The sequence below is a fragment of the Paroedura picta genome, chromosome 4 (genome assembly GCF_049243985.1).
Source record: "Paroedura picta isolate Pp20150507F chromosome 4, Ppicta_v3.0, whole genome shotgun sequence".
Lineage (NCBI taxonomy): Eukaryota > Metazoa > Chordata > Lepidosauria > Squamata > Gekkonidae > Paroedura > Paroedura picta.
Genome location: NC_135372.1, coordinates 53,292,372 through 53,312,858, shown reverse-complemented (window position 1 = coordinate 53,312,858; position 20,487 = coordinate 53,292,372). Strand labels below are relative to the sequence as shown.

General features: G+C 43.4%; 1 protein-coding gene across 4 annotated transcripts in view; it reads right to left on the bottom strand.

Annotated features, from left to right (window-relative positions):
- COL11A1 (collagen type XI alpha 1 chain) overlaps positions 1-6,802 on the bottom strand; it is a 272,666-nt gene extending 265,864 nt beyond the window's left edge. For 2 of the 4 annotated variants that reach the window (XM_077332842.1, XM_077332844.1), the window contains exon 1: positions 6,240-6,802. In XM_077332842.1, the coding sequence (XP_077188957.1) occupies positions 6,240-6,360 (121 nt within the window). In that variant the 5' untranslated portion in view covers positions 6,361-6,802. The remainder of the gene's footprint in view (positions 1-6,239) is intronic. The other 2 variants (XM_077332843.1, XM_077332846.1) reach the window with 1 other exon arrangement.
- Between the last annotated feature and the right edge of the window lie 13,685 nt (positions 6,803-20,487).

The window sequence follows — 20,487 nt, the reverse complement described above, 5'->3', positions numbered from 1 at the left end:
CGGCATGCCGACAGCCACACTTCCCTCTCCCCCCATCCCACAGAAGCTTGCCGAGTCGCAAGCTAATCGGCCACTTCAGGTCACTTCAGTGGCCGATTTGCTTGTGGCCTGACGAGCTTCTCACTGCTGGGGGGGCATGGAGAAGGAGCTGCTGCCCGCTGCCGAGGCTCTCACATACCGGCACCAGGCCGCAGACCAGGGGTTGGGGACCACTGGTCTACTCCATGTGGCAATGGCAACCATCAAGAGGGAGCTCAGCTGTGAGAGCCTGTAAGACAGAGCTCTTCCGCCAGGTGTTTGGTTAAGGCCGGGCTAAAAAGATTGGGTCCCTCCCTCTATAGGCCCCTCAGATGGACATCATTGGTAAATACTCTCCATGACAATGGTGATAGCAGTGGTAGGATGTGAGGGGATGGGATGGGGGAGTTTGTAGATTGTTTTTCACTGCCAATATTGGTTATATATATTGGGTTTTAAGTGGGTTTTAATGTTCTTATTGTAAACAACCATTAGTTGGCCAGGAATGGCAGTCAACCAATACAATTTTGAATGAATGAATGAATGAATGAATGAATGAATGAATGAATGAATGAATGAATGAATGAATGAATGAATAGATGTTCCTAACTTTTTCAGGAAAGTATGCTCTGGTCTCTCACAGCCCAAGTGTCTGGGGACCTTTCACTTTCTCAGGCCCACATTATTCATAGCATTCCCAAAGCTTTAATTGTTGGTAGTTAGGCAATTCTTTTTAGTAACTGATTTCCTCCTTCCTTCCTTTCTTCTTCCCGGAGAGAGAAAAACTCTCAAAATGAAATGTGAGCATTAGCCCAAACCCAGAAATAAAATACATTTCCCTACAATACCTTGCAAGGAGTGGGGGGGGGGGCATCTGTAGTAACAGAAATTGCTAGATGGCCATTTCAGGGAGCTGAGGCTTGGAATTCTGGATTCCTGCTCCTCCCCAATTTCTCAAATAAGCCTAATTGCTGATCAGAAGGTTATAACAGAAGAAGAGAAGAATTATTGGATTTCATACCCCACTATTCACTACCCAAGGGAATATCAAAGTGATTTACAATCACTTTCCCTTCCTCTCCCCAGACACCCTGTGAGGTAGGTGAGGCTGAGAGAGCTATGAGAGAAACTGCTGTGAGAAAAAGCTCTAGCAGATATGTGATTAGCCCAAAGTCACCCAGCTGGCTGCATGTGGAGGCATGGGGAATCAAACCCAGTTCTCCAGATTAAAAACCACCACTCTTAGCAACTACACTAATTATATTCAGCACTGGAGGTCTTATTTCAGATTTCCTTGAGCAGGGATTGAAGATAGAGAAAAATAATCAGCAAGATCCATAACCTGGCTTGTGGATATATTGAAAAGGAGACTGCTGTTAACAAGTTTATTTTAAGAGGATCTCTTATGATTCCACCCCCTTTTGTATTTTGAAGCAGAATAATCACATGACACTGCAGTCAGGGCCCATCCTTAAGGATTCCTGTAGGAGTTAATTTTAAGCCTTCTGGTTTATTGAAAAACATCAAACATGCAAGAAATCTATAGGGATTAAGATAGTAGCCTCTATTTTCCGCTAAGCGTACATGCTACAAAACACAGATTATCACCATTAATACCATTTCAAATAAAACTGTGTAATCACTTCTGTGTCTATAGTGATGATGATGCATCGTTACAGGGCAGGGAGAATTCTTTGTGCATTTTAAGTAAAGCTCAGGAATACAAATTACTTTTACCCTATAAGGGCTGATTTGCAGGGGAAAACTAATCTACCTTCCTTTCAGGGGTCTGTCTCAAGCCTCCTTGGGAAGGACAAGTAAAGAACTGCACAACCCACACAACATACCAGGCATATTTCTGTGTCAGCTGCCTAGGGAAAAAAATCAGTGTTTGGCCATAGGTCTGTTGCAGAAATGTTTTATTTTAACAGCAAATCAGACAAGTTCTTGATTCTCTCCACGGTAAGGGACAGGGTATGCATACAGGGGAAGATGTGACCCTTTCACCTGCTGAGCCCTGGGACTCAAATAATTTTTGCATACTATAGTTCTCAAAAAAAACACTTAATTATATAATTCAATCAATGAGGCTAATATAGATAAATAAGGCACACAGCGTTTTATGTACACGGGTCTGTAATTAAAGCAGGTTCTTATTATTTTTTAAGTTAAAGAGCCAAAGATATTTTGGAATTTAATACACATTGCTGACAACTTTTCAACACTTCTGCTTTTCACGGAAGTTTGTGACCCTGAAAGTTCATCTGCCTCTCAACTACATGCTAGAAGTATCACAGCAGCTTATTAAAATGTTGGCATGTTGGTCAATACTAAAATGAAATAACACTACAAGTTATGATTCAAATTTAAGCCATGTTGAAGCACGACAAAAGTAGTCCTTATGTATTTGCTTATATAAATGTTAATTTAGTCAGCAAGCCATTCAAGGATTTATGAAAGTTGTTTTGCAGTCAGCTATGTTGAAATGGTTAAATTGCTTATGAGCCAAATGGTTCTTTTATAGATTATCTTTGAGGAAAATCGTCCTTGAAGCATATTCAGCCATGAGGAGTAGGCCCAACTTTGGAAATCCCATTAGCATCAAGCATAGCTTGGGAAACACAAAGAATCCCCTTGTTGGCTTTTAGAAGTATATAACAGAAGGCAATATATGTGTTATATGGGATCATGCTATAATTAGAATGAATTATTCTGAATCAGCAGAACTTTTTCATTTGTCTGAAAACTTCAGTTTTGATGGTTTAGGTATTCACTGAATATTTCTCATGACATTTAATTAACTATCGCAATGGTCCATTGACATAAATTGCATCATACTGCTTGGCTTCTATAGCTGCTTCAAATAAATGTGTTTATTCATCCCAAGCACCTCTGCCAACAGAGCTCATATTAAAAAGGTGAGAAGAGGAATCAGAGAAAGAGACACTTGCATCAGATTGTTAAAAAAAACCAAACATTTTCTGCCCAAAACTGCTGGAACTCCTAACTCCTGCAGCATTCTATACTTTTATGGATGGGAGCTCTCTCTGGAGATCCATTGTGAATGTCAATTACCAATCATTTAAACAATATAACTGTTCATTCATTCATTCATTAAATTTATATACCGCCGTTCACTGGAACATCTTGGGGCAACATTTTACATGGATGTTAGAATGTTGCGGAGGACTTTACAAATAGCTCAGAGGCTACATCCCTAAACAAACAGAAGTACCTCTGATCAGGATTGAGCAGTATGGCTCAATATCCAATTGGATGTATGTTTGCTGATTACGTTGGGGCTTACTCTCAAATAAGTGTATTGGATTTCAACCTTACTCAAATTCCATTGAAATGATGGGAGTGACTGACAAGTATACACAGAAACAGGAGTGCAGTTTTCTTTATATATACAGTGCAAACTTCTTTAGTATACAACACATCTGATGCTGAAAACATTATTCATGTTCATAACTTAGAAATCAACCAGTTATCCCAGCAATGGCTATCATTCAGAGTCAGAGTCAGCGTACCTTTATTGGTATAAAATTACCTTCAGTGATTTGTTTGGCAGTGACATTTTTGTATCTTTGTGGTCTCCACAAAGAAACACTTCTACAATTGAATCACTGGCCTATACTTTGCAGAAACATTAAGATGTAATGGAAACTCTCCCCAAGTTTGAAGCAGAATGTACTTGAAAGCAAGGCCTATTGCTTTCAGCAGAACTTTATTCCAAATCAGCAAGCTTGGGATCACATCCTCCCCAAAGCAGCACCATGCAGAAAAACCCTTGCCAACATATTTTAAGTCATCTGGGCTTTACTTTAAGAAGGCAAGCTTCCTCTGGAGCAAGACACAACACCCTCTTTTCAGCACAGACTCTCCTTTCCTTCTTAGATCCAAAGAACAAAGCAGCTAGCCAAGCTGAGTCTGCAAATCACATCAGGAACTTTATTTATTTTTTTAAGAGAAAGAAACCAGAATCAAACAAGAATAATGAACTTTTATCTTCTTAATCCCCTCGTAAATGACTTCACTTGGCATGCTGTAGTCAAAATCCATATCACTGCACGTGCCCTAGCCCCAAAGGGATGGAGAAAAGGGAGATAATTAATTGCAGAATGCAAGAGGTGAGGTGAAGCATGGCTGGATTCGTCCATCTCCCTTCTGAGTTGTGCTTCAAACCAGCAGGGGGCAGAAAGACTGGCAGATGTGACTGACACTCAAGTCCAAGAGGTGAGCAGGAACCCAGAGGCTGAAAGGAAACACTCACAGAGCACCTTTCTCATCCATGGCCACCCTTGACTCCAATCATGAGCTAACCTAACAAGTAGGTAGATCTTTTTTGTATGTGTGTGAAGTCATAACAGGAGATTTCCTTCAGAAATTGCAAATTTTGTGTGTGTGGAAGGGAGTAAAATGACCCTTAAGGATACAAACACTGCAGGATAGACACAGAAGCAGCCTAATTGCTGCAACAGATTTCATTGGACAGAAGAAGTTAACAAAGAATAAAGTCACAGCGTAGGTCCCTCGAGATGGGAAACATAGCACCACAGCCAAGCTACGGAGACAAGAAGTTCTCTGTAATATCGGCCCACGGGTTTCCAAGGAGCACCTCCCTTCAGGCTGCAATTATAGCTGTGCCTCCTAGTATGGTTTCTAGACTCAGGATAGTTCAGCTGCTATTCTTCCCCAAATTACCCCACTCTTTGGATCAAAATCCAGAAATGGAAAAAGATATCCCCTCCCATTATCACTCTTCCCCTCCACACACACACCCCACACACATAACACAGATCTCCTTAAAATGGCAAACTTTTATCTGGTGCCTGCAAATTCCCAGGAACTGCACCGGGCTCACATGTGTCCACAGACACCTAAGGGACCACTCACTCCATGCCATGCCTTTTGCCCAAGGATACACCTTAGGGGAAGGGAGGGGAAAGGGAGGAGATTCCTCTATGCATTGAACTACTATATCTGTCTTGCCACGTATGCTGGGTTGACACTACTGGATCTGGTTGAGGAGGGTGGGGGCAAAACAGGTGAGAAATAATGCTGCTGACTAGCCAATTTCTGGTGTGCTCAAAAACGGCAAGACAGCAATGTGCCAAAACGGCAATGTGCCACCCCCCCCAAACCCCCCCCCCACCGAAGCCCACTTAATAAGACCAGTTTCATTTAAAACTACATGGACATCCCTGTCCATTATAATCTGCCCCCCTACCTACTTATTTCTCTTGCTATTTCCTTCCACTTGAGCAGTCCTCTTCCCTTTCAAGATGTTAAAAAGTTTTGTTGCTTCCCCAAACTTTCTCCTAAGCTTCATAAAGAAATATTGAACAGTATTTTGAGTCTTTCTTTCTTTCTTTCTTTCTTTCTTTCTTTCTTTCTTTCTTTCTTTCTTTCTTTCTTTCTTTCTTTCTTTCTTTCTTTCTTTCTTTCTTTCTTTGTCATTGATGCCTGCAGATATGGTCGTTCCCATCATCTATTAAGGCAGAGTTTGCAAAGCTCCCTTCCCACCCCTCTTTAATTTCACTGTAGTCAAGATTTTATGAACTTGATCAACTTAATGACTTTGGCAAGTTCAAAAGAACAGAGAGAGTGGAACCTGGAAGGTACAGAAGCCCCCCCCCCCTCTCTCACACACACACACACACACCAAGTTTTAAAAATTGGCTGGCCACACAAAGAAAAGTATCTCTGCTCAGGAAGTTCTCTGACTTCTACCCTCAATTTCAGTATTTCTCCTTCCGCCCAAATTTCCAGCCCTCTCCCCATACCGCTCTTTTCATTTAGGGAGTTTTTAAAGCATCTACGCAGCAGAGAGGAGATAAGTTTAAAGAACGAGAATTTGGGGGAAAGGAGAGCAAAATCATTCCCAGTCCCTTAGTCCTCTCAGTTCCCCAAGAGAGCATTCAGAGGTGTCAGGTCTCCCCCCTACAAGCTGGCTTAGTCCGGGAAATCCTGAAGGGGCGGTCGGAATATTTGTCAGAGCTTAGCCCAAGGGCTCAGCAATCCATACCCAGAAGGGGATGCCTTTGACCATGTGCAGAGTGCCCCCCCCCAGACCATAAAACAGCCACCGACCCCCTTCGCTCCGGAAGCCAGAGAGGCGAGCCATCAAGTCCAGTCGCGCAGGCTGAACTTCAACGGGGCAAGCGCGACGAAGAGGGTTGCTGGTCAACCGGCCCGCTCAGCGCAGCCTTGCTTACCTCCGCTGACCTCCGCAGCCTCCAGCAGGAGCGTCAAAGCGACGAGGAGCGCGGGCAGAGCGGAGTCCCAGAACCAGCGTTTCGTTTTCCACCTGGTGGACCACCTCCGCCTCATCGCCATGTCTCGGGGCGCCCCCCGCACCGGCCGTCCGCACTGCGAGCCACCCGCCCCCGCGGGGCGCCTTCCCCAGCCCCGGCTCTCCTCGCTCGGCTGCCCCGCCGCCGCCCTCCCGCCACACGGATATTCCAAGAGGCGCCCGTCTTCTTCAGCGGCCCATGGGAGAGCGCGCCGGGCGAGGTGCGGGGGCCGGAGTGCTCTGGCGGCCGCGGCAGCCGCTGACGAGGGGTCCGGGCGGGGTGGGGCGGGGTGGGGGTCAGCCCAGCTCGAGTCCAGGCCCCTCCGGTCCGTCCTCGCCGGCGCCCTGCCTTCCCACTGCAGGCAGCTGAGAGAGGCTTCAAGCGCGGCGCGGCGAGCTCAGCATCCCCCGCTCGGTTGCATCCCGCAAAGAGGGCTGGCCCAGGAGGCGCACCGAGAGCAGCGAGCGAGCGAGCCAGAGAGCAGCCGCCCCCCTCCCCACCTCGAGCGCCACAATTGACAAGCAGCCCGCCGGCCGGGGACCAATGGCGGCCCTCCTTCGCCAGCCCGAGGCCCGCCCCCGAGCCTCCCCCTCCCCTTTTGCCCAAGAAGACCCGAGGCGGGGGAAGCAGGAGCCGTTCTCGCCCCCGCCCCTTCGGGTCGAAAGAGCGCCTTTCGGGGGGCGGGGGGGAAGGACCGGACCGGCAAGCGGGCGCGCTTTCGAAGGCACTCTGGGAATGAAAGGAATGGCAGGAGAGTGGGTGCCCGCGAGGAGGCCCCAGGATCCTTGCAAGCTGACAGACAAAGCCCCCGAAGTGAACGTCCCAGGAGAGGCTGGCTACCTGCGGGCACCTCTGGCAGTCAGCCGCAACCTCCAAGACAACAACAGAGGGGGGGGGGGGGTGTTACTCAGCGCCGGCCAGGGCCAAGGAGCCCAGCAGTTGGCCCCCTGCAAGTTTGTTCGAGTCTCCTGTTGCCACAGTCCTCCCTGCCAAGGTGGCTCATTCCTGGAATATGTGAAGTCATGCTGTAGATGAGGGAGCCTTTGAGCCTTAAGAGTTGCCAGTCTCAAGTTCACTTTCCAGCATGAGTTCCACGGGGGGGGGGGGGGAATGGCTGCTTTTGAGAGAAGTTGACCCATTGAGCCCCCTCCCTCCCTTAAATCCCACCTTCCCCATGTTCCGTACCCATTTTCCCAGGAATTGGCCAACCCTGAGTTGGCAGCTCAGCTTCCAACAAGTGCACGAGGGCCTTCTTTCAGCTAGGGCAGTCAACTAGGGCACCCACACAAATGGGGCAGAAGATGCAACTCAGTGGCACAGCAGTTTAGAGATTTAGCCTAGTTTGGCTTTGAAAGGATATGGCCCATGTACTAACCTCGCAAGTTGGAAAGGGTGCTGTGATTGTAAAAGTACAACATACACATCCTGCAAGAAGAAGACAATGGAGGAGTGAGTTGGGAGGGGGGAAATACAGGATTATATTGCTACTGTTATCATCCTTTGTTCTGATCCTGTCTCCATTTCCATACTAGCAATTTTGTTCAGATTTGCCTCTTTAAAGTGCCACTTTTTCCATCCATTTCTGCACTAAAATCTGCCTTTGTGTTCTGTTGTGTTCTGCGCTTTAAACTAACAGGTTTGCCCAATTGTGAGTCAGTTTGTGATTATTGCATTTACCCAGTCTCATTACCAGAGGTCACCATTCTATAAGGTTGGCCAGCTCTGTAAGATGGCAGATTTCAAGCATCATTAAGCATACCATTGACCTGCTGTATGGGTCCTATTCACCAGGAAGTCAACTGTCACAAGAGAACCAACCTAGGTATAGCGGGCATTTTATCCCTGGTGATCCTGAATTAAAGAAAGTCATCTACACATTATTCAATTTCCATTCTGATATTTAGCACTTTAAATTTTACTTCTGCAATGTGTATGATTGATCCATGGTGAGACTACCTTTCCCACACGATATCCAGGAGCAGATATAAGTTGCTACATTTGAGGAAACAACTCTGAGAGCCCCAGTATTAAGTGCAGATGTTCTGCATTTTGCCAGATTAACGTCTTGCCCTTTGCCCCCAATGCTGATGTAGTGAAGCAGTCTGTTGCTGATTGGTCAGGGGTTCAGTTCAAAGACTGCCTAGTTCCCAGTTGCCATTCCTTTGCAAGACTTGTTTTTGCCTTCATTTTGGGAACTTTTAAAGTGACTGCGCTTCAGAAGTCAACACTTCTATGAGCAGAGATTTGCCTCTTGAATTTCCGTTCCCCTCCTCGTTCTCTTTGAGGCTACTGCCTCCCCTCCCGACCCCCCCCCCCGCTTCTGCAGGAAAAGAAAGATAAATAAGTATCCCCTCTCCCGGCTTGCTCTGGCTGTATCGTTGGGATTAAAAAGACAGGAAATAAAGCTTCACCCGACCCCCACCCCCAATAAAGCAGGAAGGAGACCAAAAATTGGGACAATGAAAATGCAGAAGGGCAATGTGTTTAAAATTGGGGAAAGGGAAGGCTGTAGATATGGGTTCAAATTGACAATAATTCAGCAAGATTTACAGTAGAAAAAATGTGAGTGCAGAAAGGGCCCAGGTGAAGGACCTCAGCAGGAGAAGCCAGCCTAAGAACTTGTGTGAATGCAGGTGGAACAAACCAGCCAGGCACCAGGGTGAATGTTAGTCTTGGAACTAAGCTAATCAATTACACTGGGAACTTTTGCACTTCTGGAACTGTGAGTCCTCTTTGACTGCATGGATATACTGCCTACATCCCTGGAGGGATGGGGCATCATAGTGAGTCATGGACCTGTTAATGATTCAAAATATATTAAGAGCACAAGCCAGACAGCTACTAGGAAGACCTGATGGTTGCAGCGCAGAGCAAGAAAAAAAAATGCCTTTACGTTTGAAATGATGGAAGCAAGAGTTCATTAATTCTGAAAGGCTCCCTAACAGTGCGTGGTTTGTGATATATCTGATATCTCCCCTGAAGTGACTGGAAAAAGACACTGCGTAGTCAGGAAAAAATAACTGGTCATATGAATCCACCCTAAGGAAAGGATGATCATTGCCTTGTGTGTCTAAATGAATCAAGGGCACAGGCATGAATAATTGGATGCCTTCATGGATGCTGGCAAGAAGAACAAAAACTCATCTAAGAGCTCAGTGCACACTCTACGCAGCAGAGGCTTTTGGTTCATAGAACATCAGTTAGAATCATGTTTGTATGTAGATTAGGTTGATTTTAGAAGCTTAAAGCCAGCCCAGCAGATAATAAGTTTTCAAAACTTAATATTTTTTGGCAGAGTTTGAATACGCAAAGGAATAGAGCAGTGGGCTGTTCAAATAATAGTTTTATTAAGAAGAGAAACAACTTGGTGGGGAGAGAAAGAGAGAGAGAGCTAACCAACTGTTCTGTTGTCCGCAGCCATTCTGTTCAACTGCTATTTTGGAGGCAAGCAGGGAGGAAGTATGCTCAAAGAAACAGGAAGTCAAGACACAGGAGATTATTTGAAAGTCATCAAGAAGCTCCTATTCTAACTATGCGTCTCTGATGCCCCTTGCAGGACACTCTTCATGGCTTGTTCAGTTATACACACTGCAGATCTTGCATATTCCAACAATATTTTCACATAGCCAGCCCATACATTCTTTTGTGAGGTGTATTTGGCCCAAATGGTCGGGAAGATAATCTCAATGGTTATCTTGTGAACTAATTTTGTTGCCCTGTAGCATGACAGATCTATAATACCCCAAAGGCCTTATGTTTTGTTGGTTTTAATTTGAACGTAATACAATAGTGCATTGGAGTCCCATGAGTGTGGAGAACTTAGCCACTAATCTTCACTGACTGATCTCCAGAGCAATTGACTTTTGAGGATATTACATAAAGCTTGATACGCTAGAATTTACTTCTCTATGATTACATCACTGTAGCAGGGAGGACAGTTAAACATGTCCAATGATATTTATTGTGGAGGTCTGTGCTTGTTACCCACCATGAGCCGTCTCGTTTGGGAGTGGTAGGCTATACATCAAATTATAAATAATAATTTTAAAATCTTGATTAGAACATTTCTATGAAAAACTTGGAAAGGCTAATTCATTTCCGGACCATTACCCCCTCCCCAAAACAAACAAACAAAAAAACTACTGAAGTTTAAAAGCTTCCAGACAAATGTATAGTGTTTGAAACAATTCCCTGACTGTATCATATGATTCAAGGAACTGGTGCATGTATATTCCTCTGTCGCCTGCCATCCTTCAGCGACATGGGATGTACGTTTGCAATACACACACTCCGGCATCAGACAAAAGCATTCAGCAGTGAATAATCACCTTGCAAGTAGAGTAAAATTGGCATTAGGCAAATGTAAGCCATTCAAAACTTGGAACCCTTTGCATTCACGGGTTGCAGTCAGCCAGACTTGCTTCAGCAGAACTGTTGGCATGAGTTCCCTGTGTACAGCTCCTTCCACATATTTCACAGTGAGCAGAGCTCCAGTTTAGACAAAATCTTAATTGCCCCATTTCAAACATCCCATAAGATGTTCAGATAAAGGAAACGTGAGCCGTCTGCTAAATAAGACATGCAAATCCCATCCCACCGTTCATAGTAAGAGCCTGTTTGATCTGAAAGCCTAATCAAACCGCAAGTGATGTTTTGCAGAAATGGAAAAGAAAAATCCTAGATGCAGAAGTCAGTTATACTGAAGTCAAACAGATTTATTTCTTTGTAAATATCTTTATGTTGTGGCTGCAACAACTCTCATTCAGAGATTTATGGTGGCAGCCTAAACAGAGATAGGTCCTTCTCGATGCACTGAACTCAGTGGGCTGAGAACTCTGCTTATGGCTGTACTGATAGTGTACCAGGGTGTTTAAATAAACAATTAATAAATATTTTATTTGTATACCACCCTGTCCTTGTTGGCTCAGGGTGGTTAACAACTTTTAAAAAACATTTCACAAGAAACACTAAAACAGTATTTCATTTTTGCAATTTATTTGCAATCTCTATGAAGATTGAGCAGAGTTTGGAGAGGTTTCCTGTCTGTGGATGATCTTAAAAGCCAGAAGTATGAACCAGGAATTTTCCAGTCCAAATCATTCCTCTGCTTGCTAGAAGCTCTTAGGGCCAAATGAAGCTAAAGCAGCTGTGGGGAAGGAGTCAGATTAAAGTTGTGGCAAACAGAAATGCCATTGTCCCTATTCAAATAGCCTTCACTGCTATTTGTCCAACAGAGGTTAAGGCAGCTGGGGGGGTGGGGGGGTGGAGAGAATAGATTTTCAGTGGGGGAATTACATGGGGAAGGGATGGTTAAGAAGCCCCTCTACTCACGTGACATCCCTTCCTTTTAGATTGCTGTCTTTGGGGCTGCATTTTGTAAAAAGACAAAGCATCCCTAAAAAGAGTCATGGCAGTACACGTAATAGTTATGCCGCTGTCTCTCAGCCCTGCCTTCCCTTGTGCAATCAGAGGGGTGATGATACCACCTTTGCCCTAGAGCTGGATGTAGAACAGGGTGGTGGTGGAAATGACATTGCACTTCAGAAAAACATCTCTTCCTGCTGAAAACCCAGCCATGTGTCAGCTGATGCCTTAGACATTATGAAGTTTCTATGGCGTTATCATACAGTTATAAGAAAATCAGCTGATTCGCTGCAGCCCCAACATGATGTCTCCATACAGTGCAATGTCATGTCTGCCCCTTGTCCTACCCACAAATCTCCCCCTGGTACCAGTTGGCATACTGGCATCCCCCAAAATTACTGAGATAACTAGGGGCATTTTTGCACATCAGTTAAAAAAGTGTTATGCCAGCTGAATGGCAAAGCACTATTTTTTTTCTTTTGTGCTTCCAAGCTCCTCCTCACCTTTTCTGCTGTCTCGCCTTTCTTGCATCTTCACAACTGCTGCTGGAAATGGCAGAAGAGAGCTAGCCTTATACGTGTTGAGCTTCTGCCTGTCAATCAACGCCTATGCATAAAATCATAGATGCATAGTGCTTTTTGAATGCCACCCCTTATGGCATCATGAGTCCTTTAAGACATTTAAAAATTAATATTGTTCCTGATTTTTTTGGGAGAGAGAAAACTTTAGCGAGGCATGCTTTGTGTTACAACTTTGAAAAAATATTTATGATATCACCTGCACGCTTGTCCATCTATTTGTTGCTCCAGTAAGTTAGCCACTTTTAAAAAGAAATTCCCATTCCTGAGAACAAGGGAGAGGGAGGCGGGTGCGAGGGCAGGACGTGGCAGGCACCTTTAGTGTGTTTGAATCTCCATACCTTCCCTCTGCTGGTTGCCTGCTGGTTGCTGTCCGGTAGCTCATGCTAAATAGGTTGGAGAATCTACTTTATGCGATTCCCCAACTAGAGCTTTAAAATGGGGGATGTAGCTGGCTGGTTACTGCCCAGATGCTGGATATTGGTGATGTCATATGAAAGGGTGGGAATTTAACGACTACGTAAGGTAAGCATTTCACTACATCTAACGGGTGCGGAAAGGCCCTAAATGTTGGGCCCATACTGTGAAAACAGAGATTTTGCATTAAAATCTTCAAAATAAAAAAGAGAGTTATATTGGAGTATTTAACCCCATCAAAATAGTAATAATAATGTTATCTGTACATGCACAGATTACTTACTCTGCACAGCCAAAGGCTCCCAGGGCCCCCGCAGGCTTCTGGAGGCCCAGCAGCCAGTGCTAAAGGGGTGAGGAAGGAAAGGCAATTGTAAGCCACTATTAGATTCCTTAAGGTAGAGAAAATTGAGGTATAAAACCTACTCTTCTTCTAAAATCATCTTAAGGGCTACAGTTCAGTGGCAGAATAGATGTTTTGCATGGAGAATCTCCCTTGTTCATTCTCCAGCATCTCCAGTTAAAGTATCTGAGGTAGCGAGTCCTGAGACCTTAAAGAGCTGTTTTCAGTCAAAGTGAACAATACTGCCCTAGAGTTTCATGGAAAAGCAGAAATGTTGAAGTGTAATATACATAATACTTAATATCCTATTAAAAATAAACTTATCTTACAGTTTTAATACAATATTGAAGGGTCAGTTTTCACATTGTAAAATTTAACCTGCATTCCAAATATGCTACTAATTCAGTAGTGGCTGTATAATGAAAAACTAGAGTTTTTCCATGGAAAAGAAAAATGTCATTCTGTTTACAAGGCTCAGAATAACATAACGTAGATTCATCAAGAACAAGAACAAGAAGATTGAAGAAGACCTCTTAGAATAGTTAGACCTTATTGCGGTGAATCACTTCATTCTTATCCATGATCAAAGATTTAAGTTTAGTTTACAGACCACCCCTCTCCAATGACAGGCTTGGGTGTCAAGATTGTATATCACTGTTTTTATGATGTTGCCATGTCTTTCCATTAAAGATTCTACAGCTGGTAGACAGTCTAAAATTATTATCTTAATCATTATCATCATTAGTGCAATGACTAACAGGTTTCCTTGATGCAACAAAATGTGAGGTCTACCCAAGCATTAAGAACTTAGGCCAAATTTTGTTGTTGGCAGTATTCAATGTTTACAGTAAATTAATCTTTTTTGGGGGAGTGGCTGAATCTCTTGACCTCTTTAGATGCTAGATCTGCATTTCAGGGAGAGACTGGCTAAACACTGTATGATCTTCATTGTATTGTCTTTGTGACATAAGCAGATGAGTCTCTTAGTTAAGTGTTAGGAGCTGCTTTCTTGTAACCACACAAATGGGTCATTGTTGTCTTTTCAATCAGTGTGGGAAGGGTTAAAGAATAGTGAGTGGAGAACACATTTCCCTCCTCCCCTTTTTACTGAAGAAGCTCTTTTGCATTCTTTTGTTTGTAGGCTCTGGCAAGAGTGTACAGCTTTAGTACTGACAGACACAAGTCAGTCCTATTCCTATTTACATCAGAGTGTGTGCACTAAGTTCAATGGGACATACGGTCAAGTTATTGTAACCTTTAGTGAAAATTCTGTGCTGCTACTTAATAATCCAGACCAATCTTTTTTTTTCTATAAAAGAAAAAGAAAGCCAGAACATCCCAGACTTATGCAAATGCAAAGTGTTGACCATAGTAAATAACAAAAATGAAATGAATGGAAAAAGGCTCTCTGTCTCTTGGGAATCATTCACAGTGTTCATTAGAGGGTGAATGGGCTTTAGAGAGAGGAGCAGGCTCCTGGAAAACTAGAGATTAATCTGGATTTAGAACAAAACTCAATTTTAGTCCTTAAACAAAACCATGCTCCTTTAAGTACCATTGAAATCTCTGACAAACTGGATTTTGAGATCTGAGGCATACTTACCTGCCTGCACGCACCACTGAACACTGAAAGCACCAGTAAACACTGCAACAAATGTACTGGATAGCTTTGGATTGTAGGGCCCATGCCAATAGATTTAAGCATACTTCACTTACTGAGGATTGTTCTAATTACATTGCAGCAAGTCCTGCTGATTGACAGGAAGTAGTAAATTTGCTGTTAACCATCTCACACTATCTACCAATGATTGCTTCTTGTACACATTTATACCAGCCCCCAGATGGGACTTAGGGATCCCACAGAATTAAAGTCCATTTCCAGACAACAGAAATCAGATCCACTGGAGAAAATAGACCTAGCAACCCTGTTTACATCTTCTTCCTCACTGATTAGAAAGTCTATAACCAATCTAATATATTAGATTTCAGAACGTATCTAGCACAACAGAAAAACAAATACCTTTAGGAATATTTGCAAGATCAGTCCCCAGCATTTATTGTACTGGTCTAAAAAAGGTAAAGGTAAAGGTTTCCCCTGTGCAAGCACCGAGTCATGTCTGACCCTTGGGGTGACGCCCTCTAGCGTTTTCATGGCAGACTCAATACGGGGTGGTTTGCCAGTGCCTTCCCCAGTCATTACCGTGTACTGGTCTAAATGATTGCAAATAAAGTATTTGTTTATTAGCAAAATCACAGGATGATTGGTTCTTGTCAGGAATCAAGCTGAGCCCAGCCTGTGGAGTCCGAGATAAAGGCGCATCGGAAACCCAACGGTCGGTTGTAGATTTCAAGAGAGCTTTATTAGACAGAGTCCACAGAACGCTAAAGCAGGCCAAGATCTTCCTAAGCACAGATTGTGCCCCACTGAGGTTCCTGTCCTGGCATTGTGCCCCACTGAGGTTCCTGTCCTCACTAGGTCCCACCCCTAACTTCCATGAATTTCCCAGTCTAGATCTAGCAACCCTACCCTCCACCCATCTCCTGCCAGTGCCCAGTGGGGCAATCCTAATTTATACACTCAGATGGCAAGGTTGTATTTAAAGGGACAAAACTAGATTACTGCAAACTGGGGTCTGGGTTCTCTTATCTAACTCTGCTCACTTCAGAGACACATGGCAAGTTCCCCAAAACACCAAAAAGCCATGCACAGTGGGAAAGAGGGACTCAAACCTCACGTCTAGTTTGTTCCTTTCAGGGAAAGAAATAAAACGTGGGTAACATGAAGATACCACTGAAAAAGGCACCACTGTGCTTCTGTCACTCAGAATGTATATGTTTTTGGATATTGGACCATTATTATTATCCATCTCCTGGAACTTCCAGTCCTAGAAGTGTTCTGACATCCTGTGTATTTTACTCCTCATGTCTAGTGAGGGTGGAGAAATGTAATGGTAGGTTTTGCTATAATTATGGGCAAGAGGGGGACAGCACAGAGGAGTTAATCTTGGCAACATCCCTGTGTGGATCTACCTGTGTGGCTGATAACCTGTAATTCCCCTTTAAATGAATATACAAAACAATGCTATAGTTTGCTACCAGATTTTAATCCTATTGCAATATTAAATGAATGGAAAAGTGTTCCCTGGCCCTAGGAAATCATTCCCAGTATTCATTGGAGCAGGGTTTCTTAACCAGGGTCTCATGAAATCCTGGGGTTTCTTGATGGCCCTGGAGAGCTTTCCCAAATGGGTGGGAGTTAACTAATTTTTAATATATTTTTGTAAATGTGTTAAATGTTTATTAGGTGATATGACCATATATCATCATGTCAACCCACCCATATGGCCATGTCAACCAACCCACCGCCTCCCAAAATGGCCATTGGTGGGCCTGGAGGGTATGGGAAGGGCAGGGGTAGGCAACTACACATATTCCACACAACTGTGCCACTTCTGGGGTTTCATGAACCCTGAAGAATGTTTCAGAGGGTTCTCAACAGTAAAAAAGTTGAGAAAGGCTGTATGAGAGGGTGAATGGATTTTAGAAAGTGGATCCGGCTCCTAGAAGGCTGGAGATTAATCTGGTGATGGTGGTGGGGATAATAGTGCTAGTGCTAGGCAAGCGATGTTGTCCTCCAGATCCAAATCTTTACTTGAGGTCAGTTGTTGGAGCTGGCAGCAGATATTTTTTGCTGATGAAGGCAGAGAAGAACACTAGGCTCCAAGTATTTCTAGAAAATATTATCAAATGGATAGTGGATATAAAAGGAAGACAGCCAAAGCAAATTATTTCCAACTGGGGCCCAGTGGTTCAGAGTTTGGACTTCTAATCTGGCAAGCCGGGTTTGATTCTGCACTCCCCAACATGCAGCCAGCTGGGTGACCTTGGGCTCACCACAACACTGATAAAGCTGTTCTGACCAAGAAGTAATATCAGGGCTCTCTCAGCCCCACCTACCTAACAGGGTGTCTGTTGTGGGGAGAGGAAAGGGAAGGTGACTGTAAGCCACTTTGAGACTCCTTCGGATAGAGAAAAGCAGCATATAAGAACCAACTCTTCTTCTTCTTCTTCTTCAAATGGGCAAGAGAACAATCACAAAATGCAACTCCCAAGCGGTCTAAAAGACCTCTTTTTAAAAATTACTGGTGGGAGATGATATTGGGAAAGCAGGAGGAGAAAGTACATCTACAGAATATTTTCCACTCCACTTTGAAAAAAGGACCATTATTTTAAGGTCTGAGGTTGACATTTTATAAATGGAATCTAAGAAGGCCCATTGTCAAGGATGCTTTCTGGCTGAACTTCCTCGCTTTCACCTTCCCTCCCTTTCTGTTGCTGGTACTCAGTACTCTCTTCCAAAATACTGACCAAAATGAGAAATTATCCCCAAAGCCCAGTGATGCAAGATATTTTCAGTTCATACAGGAGGATTAAAACAGCTCTGTTTATAATGAGCAAGTAGAACCTACATTAGTCTGGATGTTCATTCATATTAAAAACAACTCTTGTTCTTTCTTTCCCCCTTTTAGCAATTAGCTGTTAACATAAACAGCCCCAGAGAAGCTCCAAGGCAATTTCAAGCAATCTCAGCACTCATAGATTGGCCACAGAGGGCTACTTCTGATTGTACCTTTTCCCATTCACCACTCACAGGAGTACATACACAGTGAGTTCTAAGGGCTCTGGGGTATCACCCAAATCTCTTTTCCAGTCCTACATTTCTAAGATCTAATTATCTGTAAATATTACCTTGGTAATGATGTGTAGGGATAAACCTCTTTTAAGTAGGGTTGCCAATCTCTCAATGGAAGCTGGAGTCTTCCTGGGATTTCAATTGATATCCTGGCAACAGAGATCAGTTCCCCTGGAAGAAATGGCCATTTTGAAAAATGGTCTTTATGACATGATACTCAACTAAAGTAACTTTCCTCCCCAAATCCCACCTTCAGGCTCCACTCCCAACCCAGAACCAGCAGCAATATTTCTAGGCTTTGTACAATTTTGTAACATGGGCCCATCCCCCCATGGGATGTATAAATATTTGTTTACATTATTTTTTTCTGGGTGACACAGGCATGTTGACTTATGCCCATTTCAGGGGAGGAAGTAGTCTTGTAGAGGGTGCCATCTCTTGCTGCATTCAGGAAGGTGAATGTAAGACAGTTTTATTCCAGAAGGCATTTGGGGCCAAGGGACCAAGCCCTATGAAGATAGTCTGAGGGACTTGGGAATGTTCAGCCTGGAGAAAAGGAGGTTGAGAGGGGACATGATAGCCCTCTTTAAGTATTTGAAAGGTTGTCACTTGGAGGAGGGCAGAATGCTGTTTCCATTGGCTGCAGAGGAGAGGATACGCAGTAATGGGTTTAAACTACAAGTACAACGATATAGGCTAGATATCAGGAAAACTTTTTCAGAGTAGTTCAGCAGTGGAATAGACTGCCTAAGGAGGTGGTGAGCTCCCCCTCACTGGCAGTCTTTAAGCAAAGGCTGGATACACACTTTTCTTGGATGCTTTAGGAAGCTTTGGGCTGATCCTGCGTTGAGCAGGGGGTTGGACTAGATGGCCTGTATGGCCCCTTCCAACTCTATGGTTCTGTGATTCTATGATTCTAAATTTTGTCATACTCAGTTGTACTTTTAAGTGTGTTGGTTTTTAATAGGGTGTTTTAACTGTATGTTGCTTTTAACTTGTCACTGGTGTTTTTGTGTCTTTGCAGCCTTTGCTGCTTTGTTATCCACTTTAAGTCTGAGGAGATAAAGCAGGGTATAAATATTTTAATGAAATAAATAATTTCATGAATACATAGATATTGCTGTTCTATTTTTGAAATAAAGGCCTTGTAACAATGTCTTGCCTTCCCCACAAGCTTGGCCTCTGATGACATGAAGACTGTTCCAAGTACTAAAATACATACTGAATATTTTCCTAAACCCTGATGGATAATTCTTAAAGCATCTACCTGGTTGTGGTGAGGTGTAGATATAACCTAGGGTAATTCATTACAACATTTGCTAGTGTAACAACAAATTTTCAAGGACAAACCTGTCTAATGTAGACCGGTTGTATTATAAGGCACTTTCATTGTTTTTTCATATGCTTCTGTTTTGGAAATTTTACCTTTTGTTGTCTGTGCAGATTGAATTTTATGCCAATGAAGGTTTCATGAATCTGAGTAACAACAAATAGACTTCCTTCACACTTTTCTACCTTCACTGTACTTAAGGCAAGCAATGCTGGCCTAGGAATGAGGGCGCTAAAGAATACTCTCCCTTTGTGACTGGAAACAATCCCAGCCTTGTGCTTCTCAGTGGCGCTTAGGTCCATGTCGGCAGAACAGGTAGAAGGAGGGGGAGATGACACATTTTCTGGAAAGAATTGGGTGTCACCCAAATTACGTGCTGAACCACTGAGTGGTTTTGGACACTACAATCAATCGGTAGCAGCAGATATGCAAATTACCTGTACACAGTCTTTTCAAATCTCTAGTGTAAGATGCCAAGAGGAAAGTCATACCTTTCCCCCATGTTTAAGGACACCAGATTCAAGGGGATCTCACAAATCTCCATAATTTTCTTCTTTTTATGTCTGTCACAGACATAAATAAATGTAGATGGTTCAAATTCCTATTCTTGGTTGCTGGCTGTCCCTGGGCAAGTAATACAGTCTTAATCTAACCTACCTCGTTGGGTTATTGTGAGAATAAAATGGAAGAGAGGAGAATGACTAGGGTTGTCAGCTCCAGGTTGGGAAATCTTTCAGAATTTTTGGGGTGGAGCCTGAGGAAGTAGGGTTTGGGGGACAGGAGAAACCTCCAGAAAGTCATAAAGTCCACCTTTCAAAAGCAGCCATTTTTTCTAGGTGAACTGACCTCTGTGGTGTGGAGGTCAGTTGTAATCCCAGGAGATCTGGGATAGGCAATTCTAAGGAAAATGGAAGCACTTTGGTTTGGGGGAGGGAGACAAGGTATAAATGAAGGAAATCAAATTGTTATTTTTTTTAAAAAATGGGGGTACTAGTACAAACCAGTGTTCAATAAAGTTGAGATTACTCAGTATTTTTCAGTTCACATCATTCAAATACAAACAAGTCATTAAAGTCAAGAGACAGTTATATTAACCATATATATATAGCGTTACGTTATTGTGCTGGTGTAACACTACTGTTTCAATGTGCGGAATGGCCCAAGAATGAATCCATCTTTAATAGTTAGAATTACCTCAGTTTACCATCTAAATCAGCAGCTGATTCGCCTTTCATCTTGTTTAAATGCAGCACATCCCAAAGAAAAGGAGCAGCACAAGTTAGATGTCAATAGGGTTCTGCATTCAAACATTAACAGAACTGTATCTTTCAGACTTACAGATGTGCTTTGTGTCACATAACATGACTAACCCAGGGGAAAAGGTATCAAAATCAAGGTAAAAGTCAGCCTAAATATCTGTTTTCTTCTTTGTTGAAGAATTCTTCAAC